The sequence below is a fragment of the Jaculus jaculus genome, chromosome 5 (genome assembly GCF_020740685.1).
Source record: "Jaculus jaculus isolate mJacJac1 chromosome 5, mJacJac1.mat.Y.cur, whole genome shotgun sequence".
Classification (NCBI taxonomy): domain Eukaryota; kingdom Metazoa; phylum Chordata; class Mammalia; order Rodentia; family Dipodidae; genus Jaculus; species Jaculus jaculus.
Window position 1 is genome coordinate 72,354,571 of NC_059106.1, and position 17,750 is coordinate 72,372,320.

The 17,750-nt window shown below is 44.5% G+C and overlaps 1 protein-coding gene across 3 annotated transcripts in view; it reads left to right on the forward strand.

The window, feature by feature from the left end:
* Positions 1-1,195: 1,195 nt before the first annotated feature.
* Rnf19b (ring finger protein 19B) overlaps positions 1,196-17,750 on the forward strand; it is a 32,115-nt gene continuing 15,560 nt past the window's right edge. The window contains exon 1 of one of the 3 annotated variants that reach the window (XM_045149629.1): positions 1,196-1,934. In XM_045149629.1, the coding sequence (XP_045005564.1) occupies positions 1,285-1,934 (650 nt within the window). In that variant the 5' untranslated portion in view covers positions 1,196-1,284. The remainder of the gene's footprint in view (positions 1,935-17,750) is intronic. The other 2 variants (XM_004665257.3, XM_004665258.3) reach the window with 2 other exon arrangements.

The following is a 17,750-nucleotide window of genomic DNA, read 5'->3' on the forward strand; positions in this document are numbered from 1 at the left end:
CAAGGTAGACTCAGTAGTCTCAAGGTGGCCTCAAATTCACGTGATCCTCCTACCTCTGCCTCCTGAGTGCTGAGAAAAAGGTGTGTGCCACCACACCCGGCTCTATCTACCTCTTTCTCAGATTAAAAAAGAAAAATTAATGTGAGTTCAAGACTACAGAGTGAATTCCAGGTCAGCCTGGGCCAGAGTGAGACCTTACCTTGAAAAATAAAAAAATTAAAAATTAAAAAAAAGTTTATCCATCATAGTAAGCTTTACACTAGTATGAAAAATACACCCTGGTGTTAAGCCATTGAGCTATTTGGGTTGTTTGCTACCACAGCAGAGCCTAGCCAAATTCTGGTCATCATATAGACATTGATTGTTTTATAGCCAGGTAGCACCAAACGTACTTCTAGCTTGAGAATAAGCCTTCTTCCTTCATATTGGATTCTTTGGTATTGCCCAACCCCAATGTTCATTTCCCTGCTTTTTATCTCTCTTGATTTCTCAGCAGCATTTGTCACAATGACCACTCCCTCCTGGAAACAATTTATCTTGGTATCTGTGACATCATATCTGCTGGGTTTTCCTCTTAGGTCACTGTTGGTTTGCTTTACTGAATCTTCACGGAGTTTGTCGTCTTTAACCTCAAAAGTTTGAGGTTCTGAGCAATTTGGACTTTATTCAGGACATCCCTGGCAGATAGGGTCATCTCTTAATGTGGTGCCTCACACCTTGTTAGGTGCTCAGCGGATGAATATACATACTGTCTGCTAATTAAGGCTGTTTGCGTAATTAATGGCGTCTATAGAGATCAGTGGCAATCAAGGTCTGATCGAGCCCTGTGTGGGGGGGTCATCGGTCTATCTGTATGGAACCGACCGGGGGTAGGAGGTGACGGTTATAGACAGGAAGAGCAAGAAGCCTGAGATCAGAGGCGGCGGCTGCCGCGACTCTGTCTCTACCAACATGGCTGCGCTGAAAACCACGTGACCAGGAGCAGGAGGCGGAGCTCCGCCACAGCCTCAGGCCCCGCCCCCTCCAGGCCCCGCCCAGCTTCCTTCAGCCGGGGCCGCGCGGGTTATGAGGTGTCCGAGCCCGGCGCCTGCGCAGTGGGCTGCGGCGCGCGGGGCGGAGGCTTTATAACCACTTCGTAGCGACTGCTCAGCTTCTATCTCTAGGAGGGCTGCCGGGGCGGCGGCGGGGCCGGGGTGCCGGCTGAAGGGCGGGGGTTGGGGGGCGCTGAGGCGGGAGCTGTGGCGGCGCTGGGCGCCCCAAGCTCCTGAACCTCAGCGGAGGGCCATGGGCTCCGAAAAGGACTCCGAGTCGCCGCGCTCCACATCCCTACACGCGGCCGCGCCCGACCCCAAGTGCCGCAGCAGCAGCAGCGGCAGCGGCCGGCGCCGGCGCCTCACCTTCCACAGCGTCTTCTCCGCCTCGGCCCGGGCTCGCCGCGCTCGTACCAAACCTCAGGCCGAGCCTCCGCCCCCGGCCGTTCCACCCCCGCCGACCCCGGCTCCGACCGCGGCCCAGGCCCCTCCGCCCGACCTTCTGCCATCCGAACCAGCTGCCCAAGAGGCCGAGGTGGAGGCCGTGGCGGCGGCCGCGGGGCTCGGGTTGGAAGATGAGGAGGCGGCGGAGGGCGACGGCCCCGGAGCCGAGGAGGTGGAATGCCCGCTGTGCCTGGTACGGCTGCCGCCCGACAGGGCCCCGCGTCTCCTCAGCTGCCCGCATCGCTCGTGCCGGGACTGCCTCCGCCACTACCTGCGCCTGGAGATCAGCGAGAGCCGGGTACCCATCAGCTGCCCCGAGTGCAGCGAGCGACTCAACCCGCACGACATCCGCCTGCTGCTCGCCGACCCGCCGCTCATGCACAAGTACGAGGAGTTCATGCTGCGCCGATACCTGGCCTCCGACCCGGACTGCCGCTGGTGTCCAGCCCCGGACTGCGGGTGAGAGCCGGCGGGGGGCGTGGCCGGTGGGGGCACTTGGGGCTGCGGCCGAGGGGCGTGGTGGGGGTCTGCGGAGTCCCCGCGTGGTACTGGCCAGCCTGGAGGGCCAAGTCCTGAGCACAGCGAGGTGACCTCCCAGCCCCCAGGAGCAGGGGAGGATGAGCAGTGGAAGGGAAAGGAAGGTGGCGGGATGTTTTCGGGTACCTGAGCATCCTTACAAAGCCTAGCAGGTTGGTCTGGAGACACCCAGCATCATCTCATCCTGCTCAGGAGCTTGGGGTGGGGGCCTGAACGGAAGGGAACTGTCCATCTAGTCAGTTAACCTGGACAAGCAGTTTTTTTTTCTTGTGTGTGCGTGGGGGGGGGGGTTCCGGTTAAGGTCTCCAAACAGAGATGGGGAGTGTGTCTCGTAAGGAAAGGGGAGTGGGTACTTAGCAAAGGAGGGAATGAGAATGTCATCCTGAAGGGGCAGCGCTTCCGAGGGGTGTGTCCATTTGGCAAGGGGCGCCCTAGCAGCATTGCAGGAGAGGGGCGTGTCCTTCCTGACCACCGCTACTGAAAGTTGAGATGGAGATGATGAGAACACTAGGGCCGAGGGCAACTCACTGACTGGCAGAGAGGTCTTAGGGGCACTCTGGGCCCCGCGAGCAGTGCCATGCTATTGGGAAGCATCTTGTAACTTCACGCTGCTGCTTTGGGCAGGGTGAGAAGTGGACAGACTCTTTGTTCAGAGAATCAGTGGGGCACTGAGACGACGAATGCCCAGAGGTTGATGTGGTAGAGAAAATTAGTTCACCAGCCGTTTTGATCTGATGACAGTTTTTTCCATGTACTATGTATGCTTGATTTCAAAGGTCAGTGAGTTAAAATATGCTTACGTCTGCAGAACAGTAATACCAGATTTCCATATCTGAAGCGCTCAATGTTTCCTAAAGCCCTTCCCTTAAAATGTCTGATTGCCAGTTGTCAGCTCATCCAAGGTGCAGACAAGAGGGGGCTTCTCTAAGTGATTGAGAGCCAGACTGCCATCCCCTATTCTGTGGCCTTGGACAGATACATTTTATTCTTGTGTGTCATGTTTGGGGGCAGAAGATGCTAGGGACTCCTTGCAGTGCCGTGTGTAAATGCAATGCTAGTAAAAAGCTGTGTGATACTTTGCTTCAAAGGATTTAAGAGCTTTTAATTGTAGTCTCTGTGCTAAGGTGGTTTCGAGCTTTCCCTGATGCTGTTTTAGAGTGTCTGGGAATGCCAAACTTGTTGAGAAGTAGGGTATTTAATCTCAACACCTGAGATTGGATTTCTAAACTGCTTTAAGTGCTGTGGTCAGAGGTACCCAGTTTATGGTAAATCACTTTCACTTTCAGTTTAATATGTGCCAAGAACAACTTTGTAGGCTTTTGGAAAGGGTCTGCTCCAGGTTATTTTATACGGCATTCAAGTTGTCTGACATTGTTCATCTATTTTCTGAACAAAAGTAATATTAAGAAGAAAACATTAATTTTGAAGTTGTGTATTAAGTCCTATTTTATTTTATTTATTTATTTATTTATTATTGTTTGTTTGTTTTTTCGAGGTAGGATCTCACCCTAGCCCAGGCTGACCTGGAATTCACTGTGGAGTCTCAGAGTAGCCTCGAACTCACAGCGATCCTCCTACCCCTGCCTCCCGAGTGCTGGGATTAAAGGCGTGTGCCACCACACCCAGCCTAAGTTCTATTTTAGAGATGAGAGTTAACATGAATTTTTAAAATATTTTTTAAATTTTTATTTATTAGAGACACAAAGAGAATGGGTGCCCCAGGACCTCTAGCCACAGCAAATGAACTCCAAACACATGTGCCACCTTGTGCATCTGGTTTACATGTGACCTGGAGAATTGAACCTGGATCCTTAGGCTTCACAGGCAAGCGCCTTAACTGCTAAGCCATCTCTCCTGCCCTTAAAATGAATTTTAACAAATAAATATGGCTTCCCTGAACATCTTCCTGGGAAAGCCCCCCTCTTTTTTTAAATTGCTCTGAAGTCAGTCTGGTCTTCACTTGCACCAATAAAAATGGAGAGAAATTAATTTGGAAGCTTGGCGACAACTCTACACCATTACTGAGTTAAAAGTTATTAAAGAATTAGGCCATTTTCTTAATCTAGCCAAATATTGGGATAGTATGATTCAGATATAATGGTCAAAATAATTATATTATATATATGCTTTTTTTCTTTTTATCTGTGGCTCGGGTATGTCCTTAAAGAAGGTAAAGTTCAGAGCTGGGCGTGGGTGGCACACGCTTTTAATCCCAGCCACTCCGGAGGCAGAAGTAGGAGGATTGCCGTGAGTTCGAGGCCACCCTGAGACTACATAGTGAATTCCAGGTTAGCCTGGGCTAGAGTAAGACTCTACCTTGTAAAACCAAAACAAAGAAAAAGTAAAGTTTGGGGACAATGCAAAATGGCATTGGAAAGCCTATATGCCAGCCATACATAATTTGATCTTTACAACATTGTGAAATTGATTTGATATAGTTTCATAGATAAGAAAATTGGACTTTTAAGGAAGAAATTCATTGATTTGTTCAGGGTCATATAATAATTTTGCATATGGTGAAACTAGTCTTGGAACTCTGGTCTTAACTCCAAGGCCAATAATTCTTTCTAATTGTTCTTTGTTCTAAAACCATTACTTTTCAACATAGCCCCAGTATTGGGAATGCTACTGTTCAGGGCATGTTCTAAGTGTGGCTTAAGAACATTAAGAGAGCCAGGGATGCTAGACTCTAGTTTGTTTTCTGAGCCTCTTACCTACTTTATTTTTCTTAACTGAGATAGGCCTAATCCTTTCCTGACTTCAGAGGCTTAATTAGTTAATGTTTCCAAAGAGTTTTGAAATATTCCACTGAAGGTAGTTAGGTAAACCAAGGAGTTGCTTTAAACTTCATGTAGGTTCAAATGATTGCCTGAGTCCATCCACCATGACAGATTTGCCCTTTTTCTTTAATAAAAATGGAAAAATAGCTTCTTGCCGGGTGTGGTGGCACACACCCTTTAATTCCAGTACTTGGGAGGCAGAGGTAGGAGGATCGCCGTGAGTTCGAGGCCACCGTGAGATTCCATAGTGAATTCCATGTCAGCCTGAGCTAGAGTGAGACCCTACCTCGAAAAGAAAAGAAAAAGAAAAAGAAAAATAGCTTCTGTTTTCTTAATAGATCTTGTGGTTCCCTATTTTGTTCTTGTTTTGTTGAGACAGTTTTTCATAGCTCAGGCTGGTCTCAGATTCCTATGTAGCTAAGGATGACTTTGAACTCTTGATCCTCCTGCCTCTACTTTTGAGTTCTGGGACTCCAGGTGTGGGCCAGTCACATAGTTAATGAGGTGCAGGAGTTCAAACCTAGGGCATCATGCATGCATCCTACTAAGCTGACATCTCCAGCCCTGGTTTGGTTTAAACTGTCCTGTTTTTCTGGGTCTGGTTAAAAAACACATTGGAAAAGCAGCCCTAAGTCCCTGTTATCTTTCCCACACCTGCTCATGTGTACTGCCTACAGATTGTTCTTGACAGCCAGATTTATCAAGTCTTTCCCATGTCTGTACATATGTGTATGCATACTTTTCAGGATGAGGGATCATGTAAGTAATCTTACAGAGTTTTTTTTTTTTTTTTTTTTTTTTGAGGTAGGGTCTCACTCTGGTCCAGGCTGACCTGGAATTAACTCTGTCATCTCAGGGTGGCCTTGAACTCATGGCGATCCTCCTACCTCTGCCTCCCGAGTGCTGGGAGTAAAGGCGTGCGCCACCACGCCCGGCTTTTTTTTTTTTTTTTTTTTTTTTTTTGAGGTAGGGTCTCACTCTATCCCAGGCTGACCTGGAGTTCACTCTGTAGTCCCAGGCTGGCCTTGAACTTACAACAGTCCTCCTACCTCTGCCGCCCAAGTGCTGGGATTAAAGGCATGTGCCACCATGCCTGGTTTTATAGAGGTCTGATTTTATTTTTTTAATTTTTTTTTTTTTTTTTTTGAGGTAGGGTCTCTAGCTCAGCCTGACCTGGAATTCATTCTGTATTCTCAGGGTGGCCTTGAGCTCATGGTGGTCCTCCTACTTCTGCCTCCCAAGTGCTGGGATTAAAGGCATGTTGGCGCCACACTGGACAAGAATGATTTTTTAAAATATTTTTACAAAATATTTGTAGGACAAAACAGAGCTTGAATAATTCTTTTCTCTTATTTGAGCATGATTTTATTCATAAATAAAATAATTTCAATGGAAAAATACACATTATTTGATATACTAACTACTGCATTAACAAGTCCAATTTATTTTAATTTTTTGTTTATTTATTTATTTGGGAGTGACAGACACACAGAGAGAAAGAGGTCAATAGATAGAGAATGGGTGTGACAGGGCCTCCAGCCACTGCAAATGAACTCCAGATGCATGTGCCCCCTTGTTCATCTGGCTTATGTGAGACCTGAGTAATCAAGCTTCAAACTGGGGTATTTAGGCTTCACAGGCAAGCACTTAACAGCTAAGCCATCTCTCCAGCCCCCAATTTATTTAAAAACATTTTTATTTTTATTTATTTGACAGAGAGAGAGATAGAGATTGGGTACACCAGGGCCTCCAGCCACTGCAAATGTGCTCCAAACGCATGCACCCCCTTGTGCATCTGGCTAACCTGGGTCCATTGGCTTTGCAGGCAAACACCTTGACCTCTAAGCCATCCCTCCAGCCCAAACAAGTCCAATCCTTTTAAAAATATTTTATTTATTTATTTTGGTTTTTTGAGGTAGGGTCTCACTCTAGCTCAGGCTGACCTGGAATTCACTGTGTAGTCTCATGGTAGCCTCAAATTCATGGCAATCCTTCTACCTCTGCCCCCCAAGCACAGGGATTAAAGGTGTGTGCCACCACGCACGGCCTTTATTTATTTATTTGAGAGACAGAATGGGCGTACCAGGGCTTACAGCCACTGTAAATGAACTCCAGACGCATGCACCACCTTGTACATCTTGCTTTACATGGGTACTAGGGAATCAAACCTGGGTCCTTTGGCTTTGCAGGCAAGTGCCTTAGCCACTAAGCCATCTCTCCAGCCCAACAAGTAGGAAGAGGAAGAGAAAATGGACACATTTAGGGCCTCTTGCCATGACAAATGAACACCAGATGTGTGTGATCCTTTTTGCATCTGACTTATATGGATGGCTTGGGAATTGATCATGGGTTGGCAGGCTTTGTAAGCACCTTTAACCTCTGAGTCATCTTCCTAGCCCTAAGAGTGTGCCTTTCTGAAGCCTACCTCAACCTCCCTCCCTCCCCTCCCACTGGTGCTGGGTTCTGAACTCAGGTTCTCAGTACATGCTAGGTAAGAGCTTTTACCACTGAGCTGCATCCCTGAAGTCCTCAACCTTTTAATTAGGTCCTTCCCTTTTCTATAATTTTCTCTTCATCTATCCAAGTTCCCCATGCCCTCCCAATCTATTGATTAAGTATTTTTCTAGTAGAATTTTTCAAGTTTTTTGAGGTAGGGTCTCACTCTAGTCCAGGTTAACCTGGAATTCATTCACTATGTAATCTCAGGGTGGCCTCAAACTCATGGTGATCCTCCTACCTCTGCCTCTGAGGGCTGGAATTAGAGGCGTGTACCCTAGGTGCTTGGCCTAGTAAGAATATTTCTATTATTACCCTGCTTAAAACTATTCAGCCAAGCCGGCTGTGGTGGCGCACACCTTTAATCCCAGCACTCAGAAGGCAGGTAGGATTGCTGTGAGTTTGAGGCCACCCTGAGAATGCATAGTGAATGAATTCCAGGTCAGCCTGAGCTAGAGTGAGACCCTACCTCAGAAGACAAAAAACAAAACCAACTATTCATTGATTACTGACCTATAAGATGACTTTTTGTGCCTTTCAAAATTCACTTATTTTTCAGGCATGGTGGTACATGCCTTTAATCCTAGCACTCAGGAGGCAGAGGCAGAAGCAGAAGGATCACCACAAGTTTAAGGCTAGCCTATTGTACATAGCAAGTTCCAGGCCAGTCCGGACTACATAGTGAGACCTTATTTTCAAAAACAAAGCAACAAAAAATTTACTTATTTGGTCAATTCATTTTTTTTTTTTTTAGCTGACAATGATTTATTTCCTTATGTGTATGTTGTATAGATTAGTTTATTATTATTATTTTGTTGTTGTTGTTACTGGGTGTTAAACCCAGGGCCCATGGGCCCTTCCACCCCCACCACCTCCTTGCTGCCCCCCCCTCAGTTCACACTACAGAAAGAGAGAGCCCTAACCTATTATTTGGTCAATTATTATTTTAGGCTCTTTTATAGTCTCCAACCCTTCAATCATCATTTTTTTTTTCAAGGTAGTATCTCACTGTAGCCTAGACAGACTTGGAACTCACTGTGTAGTCCCAGGCTGGCCTTGGACTATTACAGAGATCCTCGTACCTCTGCCTTCTGATCGCAGGGATTAAAGTCATGTACCACCATGCTTGGTTCTTTCTTCTTGAGATAGGGTCTTATTATGTAGTCTAGACTGACCTCAAACTTGAGATCCTCCTGCTTCAGCCTCTCAAGTGCTAGGGTTACAGGCATGTGCCACCACATCCAGCTCAGACCGGCTTTGAACTCTTGATCTTCCTGCCTGCACCTCCCAAGTGCTGGGATTATAGTTGTGTGCGCACACACACACAGACACTTGTATTTATTAGGGAGAGAGAATGAGGGCACGGGGGCCTTCAGCCATTGCGCACGAATTCCAGATGCATGCACCATCTCATGAGTGCTATGAGCAAATGTGTGGAGGCATGGAAATAATGGAAGTGTGGTTTGATTAGTTTCTAAGCATATTGTAGGGATTGGGATCTGAAAAGTGGTAAGAGATCAGCTTGAAAATGTAGACTAGATTCAAGTTAGTAGATACAGTGTAGCTAAGTGTAAATAAGGTTAGGGTTGGAGGTGGATTTTTTTTTTTGTTGTTGTTGTTTCTTTCCCAGAAGTAGGATCTTACTGTAGCCCAGGCTGACCTGGCACTCACTCTGAAATTTACAGTGATCCTTTTACCTCTGCCTTCCCGAGTGCTGGGATTAAAAGCATACCACTATGCCCGAGGTTTTATGGTTTTTGTTTTTTGTTTTTTTTTTTTTTGAGACAGGATATTAACTATGTAGCCCAGGATAGTCTTAAATTCATAATTCTCTTATTTGAATGCTGTGTTTATAGGAATACATCATCATGCTTAGCTTCTGTTTCTCTGCTTAAAAATTTTTTTGGCTTATTTTTATTTATTTGAGAGTGGCAGAGAGAGAGAGAGAATGGGTGCATCAGGGCCCCCAGCCACTGCAGACGAATTCCAGATGCATGTGCCATCTTGTGCATCTGGCTTACATGGGTACTGGGGAATCAAGCTTCAAACTCGTGTCCTTAGGCTTTGATTAACCACTAAGCCATCTCTCCAGGCCTCCTTTGTTTTTTGAGGCAAGCCTAGCAGACAGTCCTTTTTTTAAAACGAGAGAGAGAATATGAGTTGGTATTCCAGGGCCTCCAACCACTGCAATCAAATTCCAGATGTGTGTGCCACTTTGTGCACATGTGTGACTTTGCACCTTGCATACTTAATCACTTAATCACTTTGTGCATCTGGCTTATGTGGGATCTGAAGAGTCGAACATTGGTCCTTAGGCTTAGCAGGTAAGGGTCTTAATCGCTAAGCCATCTCTTCAGCCCTTTTCCTTTTTTATTAATTTTTATTTTTTTTAACTTTTTAAAAATTTTCATTCATTTATTTATTTGAAAGAGAAAGGAAGAGGCAGAGAGAGAGAATGGGCAAGCCAATGCCTCCAGACACTGCAAAGAACTCCAGACACATATACTTCCTTTTGCATTTGGCTTATGTGGGTCTTGGGGAACTGAACCAGGGTCCTTAGGTTTCACAGGCAAACGACTGAACCACTAATCCATTTCCCCACCCTTTTTAAAACTTTTTAAAGATTTTTTTTCTCAATTTTATTAAACATTTTCCATGATTATAAAAATTATTCCATGGTAATGCCCTCCCTCTCCCCCCTTTTCCCTTTGAAATTCCATTCTCCATCACATCCACTCCCCATCTCAATAAGTCTCTCCTCTATTTGGATGCCATGATCCTTCCCTCCTCTTATGATGGTCTTGTGTAGGTACTGTCAGGCACTATGAGGTCATGGCTATCGAGACCAGTTTTTTGTCTGGAGGGAGCCGTTTGTAAGAAGCCCAACCCTTCCTTTGGCTCTTACATTCTTTCCGCCACCTCTTCCACATTAGACCCTGAGCCTTGGAAGGTGTGATTGAGATGTTACTCAGTACTCTAGTTACTTCTTTCCAGCACCATGATACCTTCTGAGTCGTCCTAAGGTCACTGCCATCTGAAAAGAGAAGATTCTCTATCCAAAGTGAGAGTAGCATTAAGATAAGGGTATGAATATTAAGAGAAGTGCTTACTGGGCAGTTTGATAAGCATAGTATATACACTTATCCAGACAGCAGAAGATGTTACAACCGTAGGGCTCATGACTACCCCTGTTTTAAGTTTTCAGTATCAGGGATGTATTCCCTCCCTTGGAGCGGGCCTCCAGTCGAGACGTGCCAATATTGCACCCGTTGGCTCATTTGGCCTGGCTGGCCAATTATAAGGCTTGCAGTGTCCACTGTTGAGTATCTTCACTGGTGGTGTATCTTTCCCCCATTGAACTGCATGTAGAATGGCTTCTCTTCTTTAAAAAATATATTTTTTTAATTTATTTATTTGATAGAGAAAGGGAGAAAGAATATGTATGGGTGCACCAGGGCCTCTTTGTGCATCTGGCTTTACATGCAAACTAGGGAACTGAACCCAGGTAGGCAGTCTTTGCATACAAACACCTTTAACCACTGAGCCATCTCCCCAGTCCTCTTTTTCTTTTTTATTTATTTGAGAGTGACAGAAAGAGGCAGAGAGAGGGGGAGAGAATGGGTACACCAGGGCCTCCAGCTACTGCAAAGGAACTCCAAATGCGTGCGCCCCCTATTGCATCTGGACATGGGTCCTGGGGATCCAGCCTCTAACTGGGTCCTTAGGCTTCACAGGCAAGCACTTAACCGCTAAGCCATCTCTCCAGCCTCTTTTTTTCTTTTTTATTGAAGGATGTTGAACAAAAGGGTAACCTCATGGTAGTCTACCTTCTGGAATGAAAATTGGATAAGAGTAAAGAATAGGGAGTCCAGATAAGGAGGCTCTTACAGTTATCTAAGCTTAGAAATGGATCCCAAATGGGGTGGGGGGCGGAGAAGGAAAATAAAGGATATGGCTATTTTTATCATTTTGGCCCATGTTTACAACCCTTAAACATTCTCAAGGTCCATTTGTAAGTGGATAATCTTGTTAAAGTTACATGACTTGGAGAATGGAAACACAGACATAGGCATATTTTTTTAACCACTGGGGTCTGTTGCAGCATAATTACATTTATACTAATGGAAGATTTCTTTCCAGGGCTAAAATTAAAGTAGCATGTGAACTGTGATGTTTCTGAAGATTTAGGAAATTATTAAGATGAAGTAAAAATTATATGAACTTGTGGGGCATGTTCATGTTTGAGGCAGAATGTAACTTATACCCTCCTTTTAGTTTCTAATTTCTAATTAGCACACCTGAGGGCATGTTTAAACTAAAATAGCATAATTGAAAGGAAGCTCCTCCCTCCCATGTAGAGTTTGGGACAAAGAACAACACGCTCATGTCAGATCTGGTCCCATGAGTGAGGTTTTCTCACAGTGTGGGAAGACTTTCCTTTTTAGAAATTAGGTGCTTTACCCTTAACATGGATTTGTATGAAATACAATAAAACAAACACAAAAGGATAAGTTTGAGGCCGGGTGTGGTGGCATGCACCTTTAATCCCAGCACTTGGGAGGCAGATGTAGGAGGATTGCTGTGAGTATGAGGTCAACCTGAGACTACATGGTGAAGAGCTAGAAGCCCTGGGAAAAGCCAAAGTACCAGAGTAAAAGAAGTTCCAAGCTGGGCGTGGTGGCACACGCCTTTTATCTCAGCACTTGGGAGGCAGAGGCAGGACTATCACCATGAGTTCAAGGCCACCCTGAGACTACAGAGCTGTTACAGTCCAGTTTGTATTACTGGTAGAAATCACCCAACCAAGAGCAGCTTTTGGAAAAAAGAAATTTATTTTGGCTTACAGGCTCAAAGGGAAGCTCCATGATGTCAGGGAAAATGATGGCATGAGCAGAGAGTGGACATCACCCCCTGGCCAACATAAGGTGGACAATAGCAACAGGAGAGTGTGCCAAACACTGGCATGGGAAACTGGCTATAACGCCCATAAGCCCACTCCCAACAATACACTCCCTCCGGGAGGCATTACTTCCCAAATATCTATCAGCTAAGCTAGGAACCTAGCATTCAGAACACCTAACTTTATGGGGGACACCTGAATCAAACCACCAGAGGAGTGAAGTCCAGGTCAGCCTGAGCTATAGTGAGACAAAACAAAACAAAACAAAACAAAAGTTCCTTATCATGCATTCACCACAGGTCTGTTGAGCATGAGTCCAGGGTGGGACAGGCAAGCACATAAACAAGTGACCATCTGTGCTATAACTGCATTAGCTCAGATAGGCAACCAGCCACCTGGAAAAGGGAAATAGGTCTTCAGAGAAGATGACATTTGATCTGGTTCTTTTTGTTCTGTTTTTTTTGTTGTTGTTTTTAAGATAGGGTCTTGCTCTTAACTCAGGCTGACCTGAATTGACTATGTAGTCTCAGGGTGGTCTCAAACTTATGATGATCCTCCTATTTCTGCCTCCCAAGTGCTGGGATTCAAGGCCTGCATCACCACACCCAGCTTGTTTAGCTATCTTGAATGTGGCAAGCACCTATACCTTCACTAGAAGCTAAGAGATAGAGATTTTTTAATTTTTCTATTAAGTAAAAACTTTATGAATACATCATATGTTGGTACCATCATTTCCCTCCTCTGAGAGTCCTTCTTAGTGGGATTGCTGGTATTCGTGGGGTTGTTGGTTATTTGTTGTGAGAACAGGAGTCAATCATTGTGGGGATGGGAGGGCAATGCCTCTGGATATTATCTCCTACCCTGTGGTTCTTAACATTCTTTTTGCCCCCTCTTCAAAATTCCCTGAGCCTTAGTGGGTGTGCTTTAAGTCTACTTCAGTGTTGAGCTCTCAACAGCTTCTGGATTTCTGCTTTGGTGCATTTTGAGTATCCTCAGTGTCTGCTGTGGAAGCAGTACTCCTGCTGTTCACCAGTTCCTCTGGGCCCTAGCTGCTGTACTAGGGGTAGTTCATCTCCTGCCAGAGTCAACTCTGTTGTCTTGTTGACAGATTTTGCTTGTTGTCATTTTACTGTTTTCTGCCTGCCTGAGTACACAGACCCCAAACATGCTGACGCCCCCTGCATTTAGAGATTTTCTTTTTTCTTTTTTTTTTTTTCGTTTTGGTTTTTCGAGATAGGGTTTCAATCTAGCCCAGGCTGACCTGGAATTCACTATGTAGTCTCAGGGTGGCCTTGAACTCACAGCGATCCTTCTACCTCTGCCTCCCGAGTGCTGAGATTAAAGGCGTGCACCACCATGCCGTCTTCATTTAGAGATTTTCATACTGTGTCATATGGTATGAATCAGAACCCAGCCTGGGCACCCCAAAACAGGAATTCCAAGTCTCGTGCTCTGAGTAATTCTGTGTCATAGTAATAGAATGCTGTGAATTCATGAATATTTGGGGTTATTTTACTTTCTTAGGACTAAATTGGCTCTCCTAAAATTGGCTTCTTGTTGTTTGCTGTGCCAATTCATGCATGCTGTATCACCATACCTTTAAAATTAAGGAAGTCAAGGGCTGTCTGCTCACAGTTAGGTAAAGGATATATACCATATCTGTCAGAATAAAGAAAAATAAGGATAATGTGAAGTTTAAAGTTCAGTGCAGAAGAAACTTATACCTTGTTCAGCATACACAAGGAGTAGGCAGGGAAACTGAAGCCAGTCTTTGCTCCAGGCACAACAGTGTGGAAACTGAAATGAACCAGAAATACTAATGAGAACAGTATTAATTTTTTTCTTTTTTTAGATTTTCAAAAAGATGGAAAGTGGGTGATCTGGCTCAGTGGTGTTATATGAACTTGGGTTTGTTTCCCAGAATCCCTTCAAAAAATATACATATTATGTATATATATATTTGGTTGTTTGAGGTAGGGTCTTTAGCCCAGACTGGTCTGGAATTCATTATGTAGCTTTAGGGTTGCCTTGAACTCCCATTGATCCTCCTATTTCAGCCTCCTGAGTGCTGGAATTAAAGTTGTGCTCTACCATGCTCAGCAAGCAGAGTAGTAAATATTTGCACTATGTGAGTAGAGAATATTTAATTTTTATTTATTTTATTTTTGAGAGAGAGAAAGGCAGATAGACAGAGTGAATGGGCATAATAGGGCATCCAGCCACTTCAAACGTGTGCGCCCCCTTGTGCCTCTGCCTTAGGTGGAATTCCTGGGGAATCTAACCTGGTCCTTAGGCTTTGCAGGCAAAACCTAAGCCATCTCTCCAGCCCGTATTTAATTTTTGTGTTTTCAAGGTAGGGTTTCACTCTAGCCCAGGCTGACCTGGAATTCACTATGTAGTCTCAGGCTGGCCTTGAACTCCAGGTGACCATCTACCTCTGCCTCCCCAGTGCTGGGATTAAAGGCACGTACCACCTCATTTGGCTGGTATTTAATTTATATCTTCAGAATGTGGCCTGTTATTTTTCAGAGGTCATCTACCACCTTCCCCATTTAACACAAAATAGCAAACGAGTCACTTTCTTCAGAGGTACATGTTTAGTAGCTGTTTTGCAGGTAGGTGGGGTAAATTTGCTCAGAGCTCCTGCAGGATATGAATCATTTGCATTCACACATTGACCTATTCTCACTTTGTTCTTTTTTTCCTTTTTTGTCTTCATTTTTTATTGACAATTTCCATGATTGTAAACAATATCCCATGGTAATTCCCTCCCTATCCCCACTGTCCCTTTTGAAACTCCACTCTTCAACAAATCCCCTCCCCCTCTCAATCAATCTTTTATTTTGAAGTTATTATCTTTTCCTTCTATTATGATGGTGTTGTGTAGGTAGTGTCAGGCACTGTGAGGGTATGAATATCCAGGCCATTTTGTGTTCTAAGGAGTTCTACCCTTCCTTTGGCTGTTACATTCTTTCTGCTACCTCTTCTGCATTAGACCCTGGGCCTTGGAAGGTGTGATAGAGATATTGCCGTGCTGAGCAGTCCTCTGTCACTTCTTCTCAGCACCATGTTGCCTTCTGAGTCATCCCAGGGTCACTGCCATCTGAAGAGAAGGCCAAATATAAGGCTTGCAGTGCCCACTGTGGAGTATCTTCACTGGTGATTTCTCTCTCCCATTGAACTGCATGCAGCGTGACTTTGTCCAGCTTTCTGTCAGCTGGTGTACATGGAGGAGATTTTTCAGCTCAGTTCCAGCAGGATTTCTCAGTGACCTTGTAGCCCAAATATGTGGAGTCTTCAGCAATAGGGTCTTACCATCTATTCTGGGTGGAAAACCAAGTGCTTTGGCAAGGCCTGTAATGTTTTGGGGGCATCAGGGACCTCCCTGGCCAACAATTCACTGGAAGGTATCCCATCTCTGGCACTGAAAATTTTCTTGTAACAATCTATGGCAGTATTCTCAAATCAATTTGCACAATCTATGGTAAACTTGAGAATTCAAGCTATTATGAACACTGAGTAAATATTCAAATAAACAAGCAGACTATAAAAATAACCCAGAAAACCTTATTAGACATTTACAAAGTTGTTTGAGGTCTTTTTGATATTGGGTGAGTATAGACTAGGGGATACCAAAGCACAGATGGCTACATGTAAACTTGCATTCATTGGTCTGTTTAAAAATTATGGTGGGCTGGAGAGAAGCCCAGGAACTCAGGTTCGATTCCCAGAACCCATGTAAGCCAGATGCACATGGTGGCACAAGTGTTTGGAGTTCGTTTGCAGTGTCTAGAGGCCCTGGTGTGTCCATCCCCTCCTACCTCTCACATAAATAAAAATAAATTTAAAAAAATTTTGTGGTTATGAACCAGGCAGGTGGAGGCAGGAGGATCAGCAGTTCAAGGTCATCCTACAAAGAATGGGCGTGCCTAGACTTCCACATGTGCCACTTTGTGCATCTGGCTTGAATCTGGTCCTTGGGCTTCTCAGACAAATGCCTTAAGTACTGAGCTGTCTCTAGTATACTGTTATTTATTTATTTACTTACTCACTTATTTTTTTTAGAGGTAGGGCCTCACTCTAGCACAGGCTGACCTGGAATTCTCTATGTAGTCTCAGGGTGGCCTTAAACTCATGGCAATCCTACCTCTGCTTACCAAGTGCCGAGATTAAAGGCATGTGCCACCATGCCTGGCTAGCCTACTTTTTGAATTTTAATTTGATTTGTTTTGCAGTGAGAGTGATCAGACTTTGCACCTTCTACATGGTAGGCAAATGCTCTACTGCTGTGCTGTATCTCTAAGCTCCTTAATTTAATTTTTGTTTTGTTTTGTTTTTTTGAGGTAGGGTTTCACTGCAGCTCAGGCTGACCTGGAATTCACCATGTAGTCTCAGTGTCAGGATGGTCTCAAATTCATGGCTATCTATCTCTGCCTCCCAAGTGCTGGGATTAAAGGTGTGCACCACCACGCCTGGCTCAATTTAATTTTTTAAAGTCAATTAATTAATTTTTTTCTTTATTTTGGTTTTTCGAGGTAGCTTCAGGGTGGCCTTGAACTCGTGGTGATCCTCCTACCTCTGCCTCCTGAGAGCTGGGATTAAAGGCATGCACCACCATGCCTGGCCTTTTTTTTTTTTTAAGGCACTATTTTACTGTAGCCCAGACTGACCTGAAACTCACTTTGCAGCCACAGACTGGCCTCAAACTCACACTAATCCTATCTCAGCCTTCTGAGTGCTGGGACTAAAGGTATGAGCTGCCATACCTGGCTTCCTTTCATTTTATTTTAAACAAATGTCTAGTTGTCAGAGAAGTCCCAGCATTCAGTTGGCATATTTAGAATTAATCAGAACAGCTAATAGTTATAGATAATTAAATTGCTTACAGGAGACTAATTCTTGGGAAACTGACAAAAATTACAAGAAATGGTTGATGCTAGTGCTAGGAAAGTCTGAATTGAGTTCTTTGTAGCATATATGTCTGTAGAAAGAAAGATGAGGCTTTATGCTGCCTTAAGGAAAGATAGTACTGGGTTTTTTGAGACAGTTAAGCAGAAGGACCCTAAAAGATACAGAATTAAATTTGGAAAATGAAAAGAGACATAGAAAGATAAAAATGAGCTTTCAGCATATCTGTCACACCTTCCAAGGCTCAGGGTCCATTGCGGAAGAGGTGTTGGAAAGAACATGAGAGCCAAAAAAGAATAGGACTATTTACAGTGCAATTGTCCAGACAGAAATTGGCTTTGATATTCACAACATCACCGTGCCTAGCACTACCTTCACAAAACCCTCATAATAGGAGGCAAAGATAATGACATCAAAATAAAAGAGAGAGTATTGAAGAGAGGGAGGGTATATGATGGAGTATGGATTTGTGAAGGGGAATGTCGGGGAGAAGAGGGAATTATCATAGTTTATTGACTGTAAGTATGGAAACTGTCAATAACAAATAAAATAAAACAAGGGGGGGGGGAAGCTTTCTATAGGAGAAGCTGACTACAGTCCCTTTCAGACTGCTGTCTCAAGCTGTGGCTGACCAGCTCTACTATGGAACTTGAT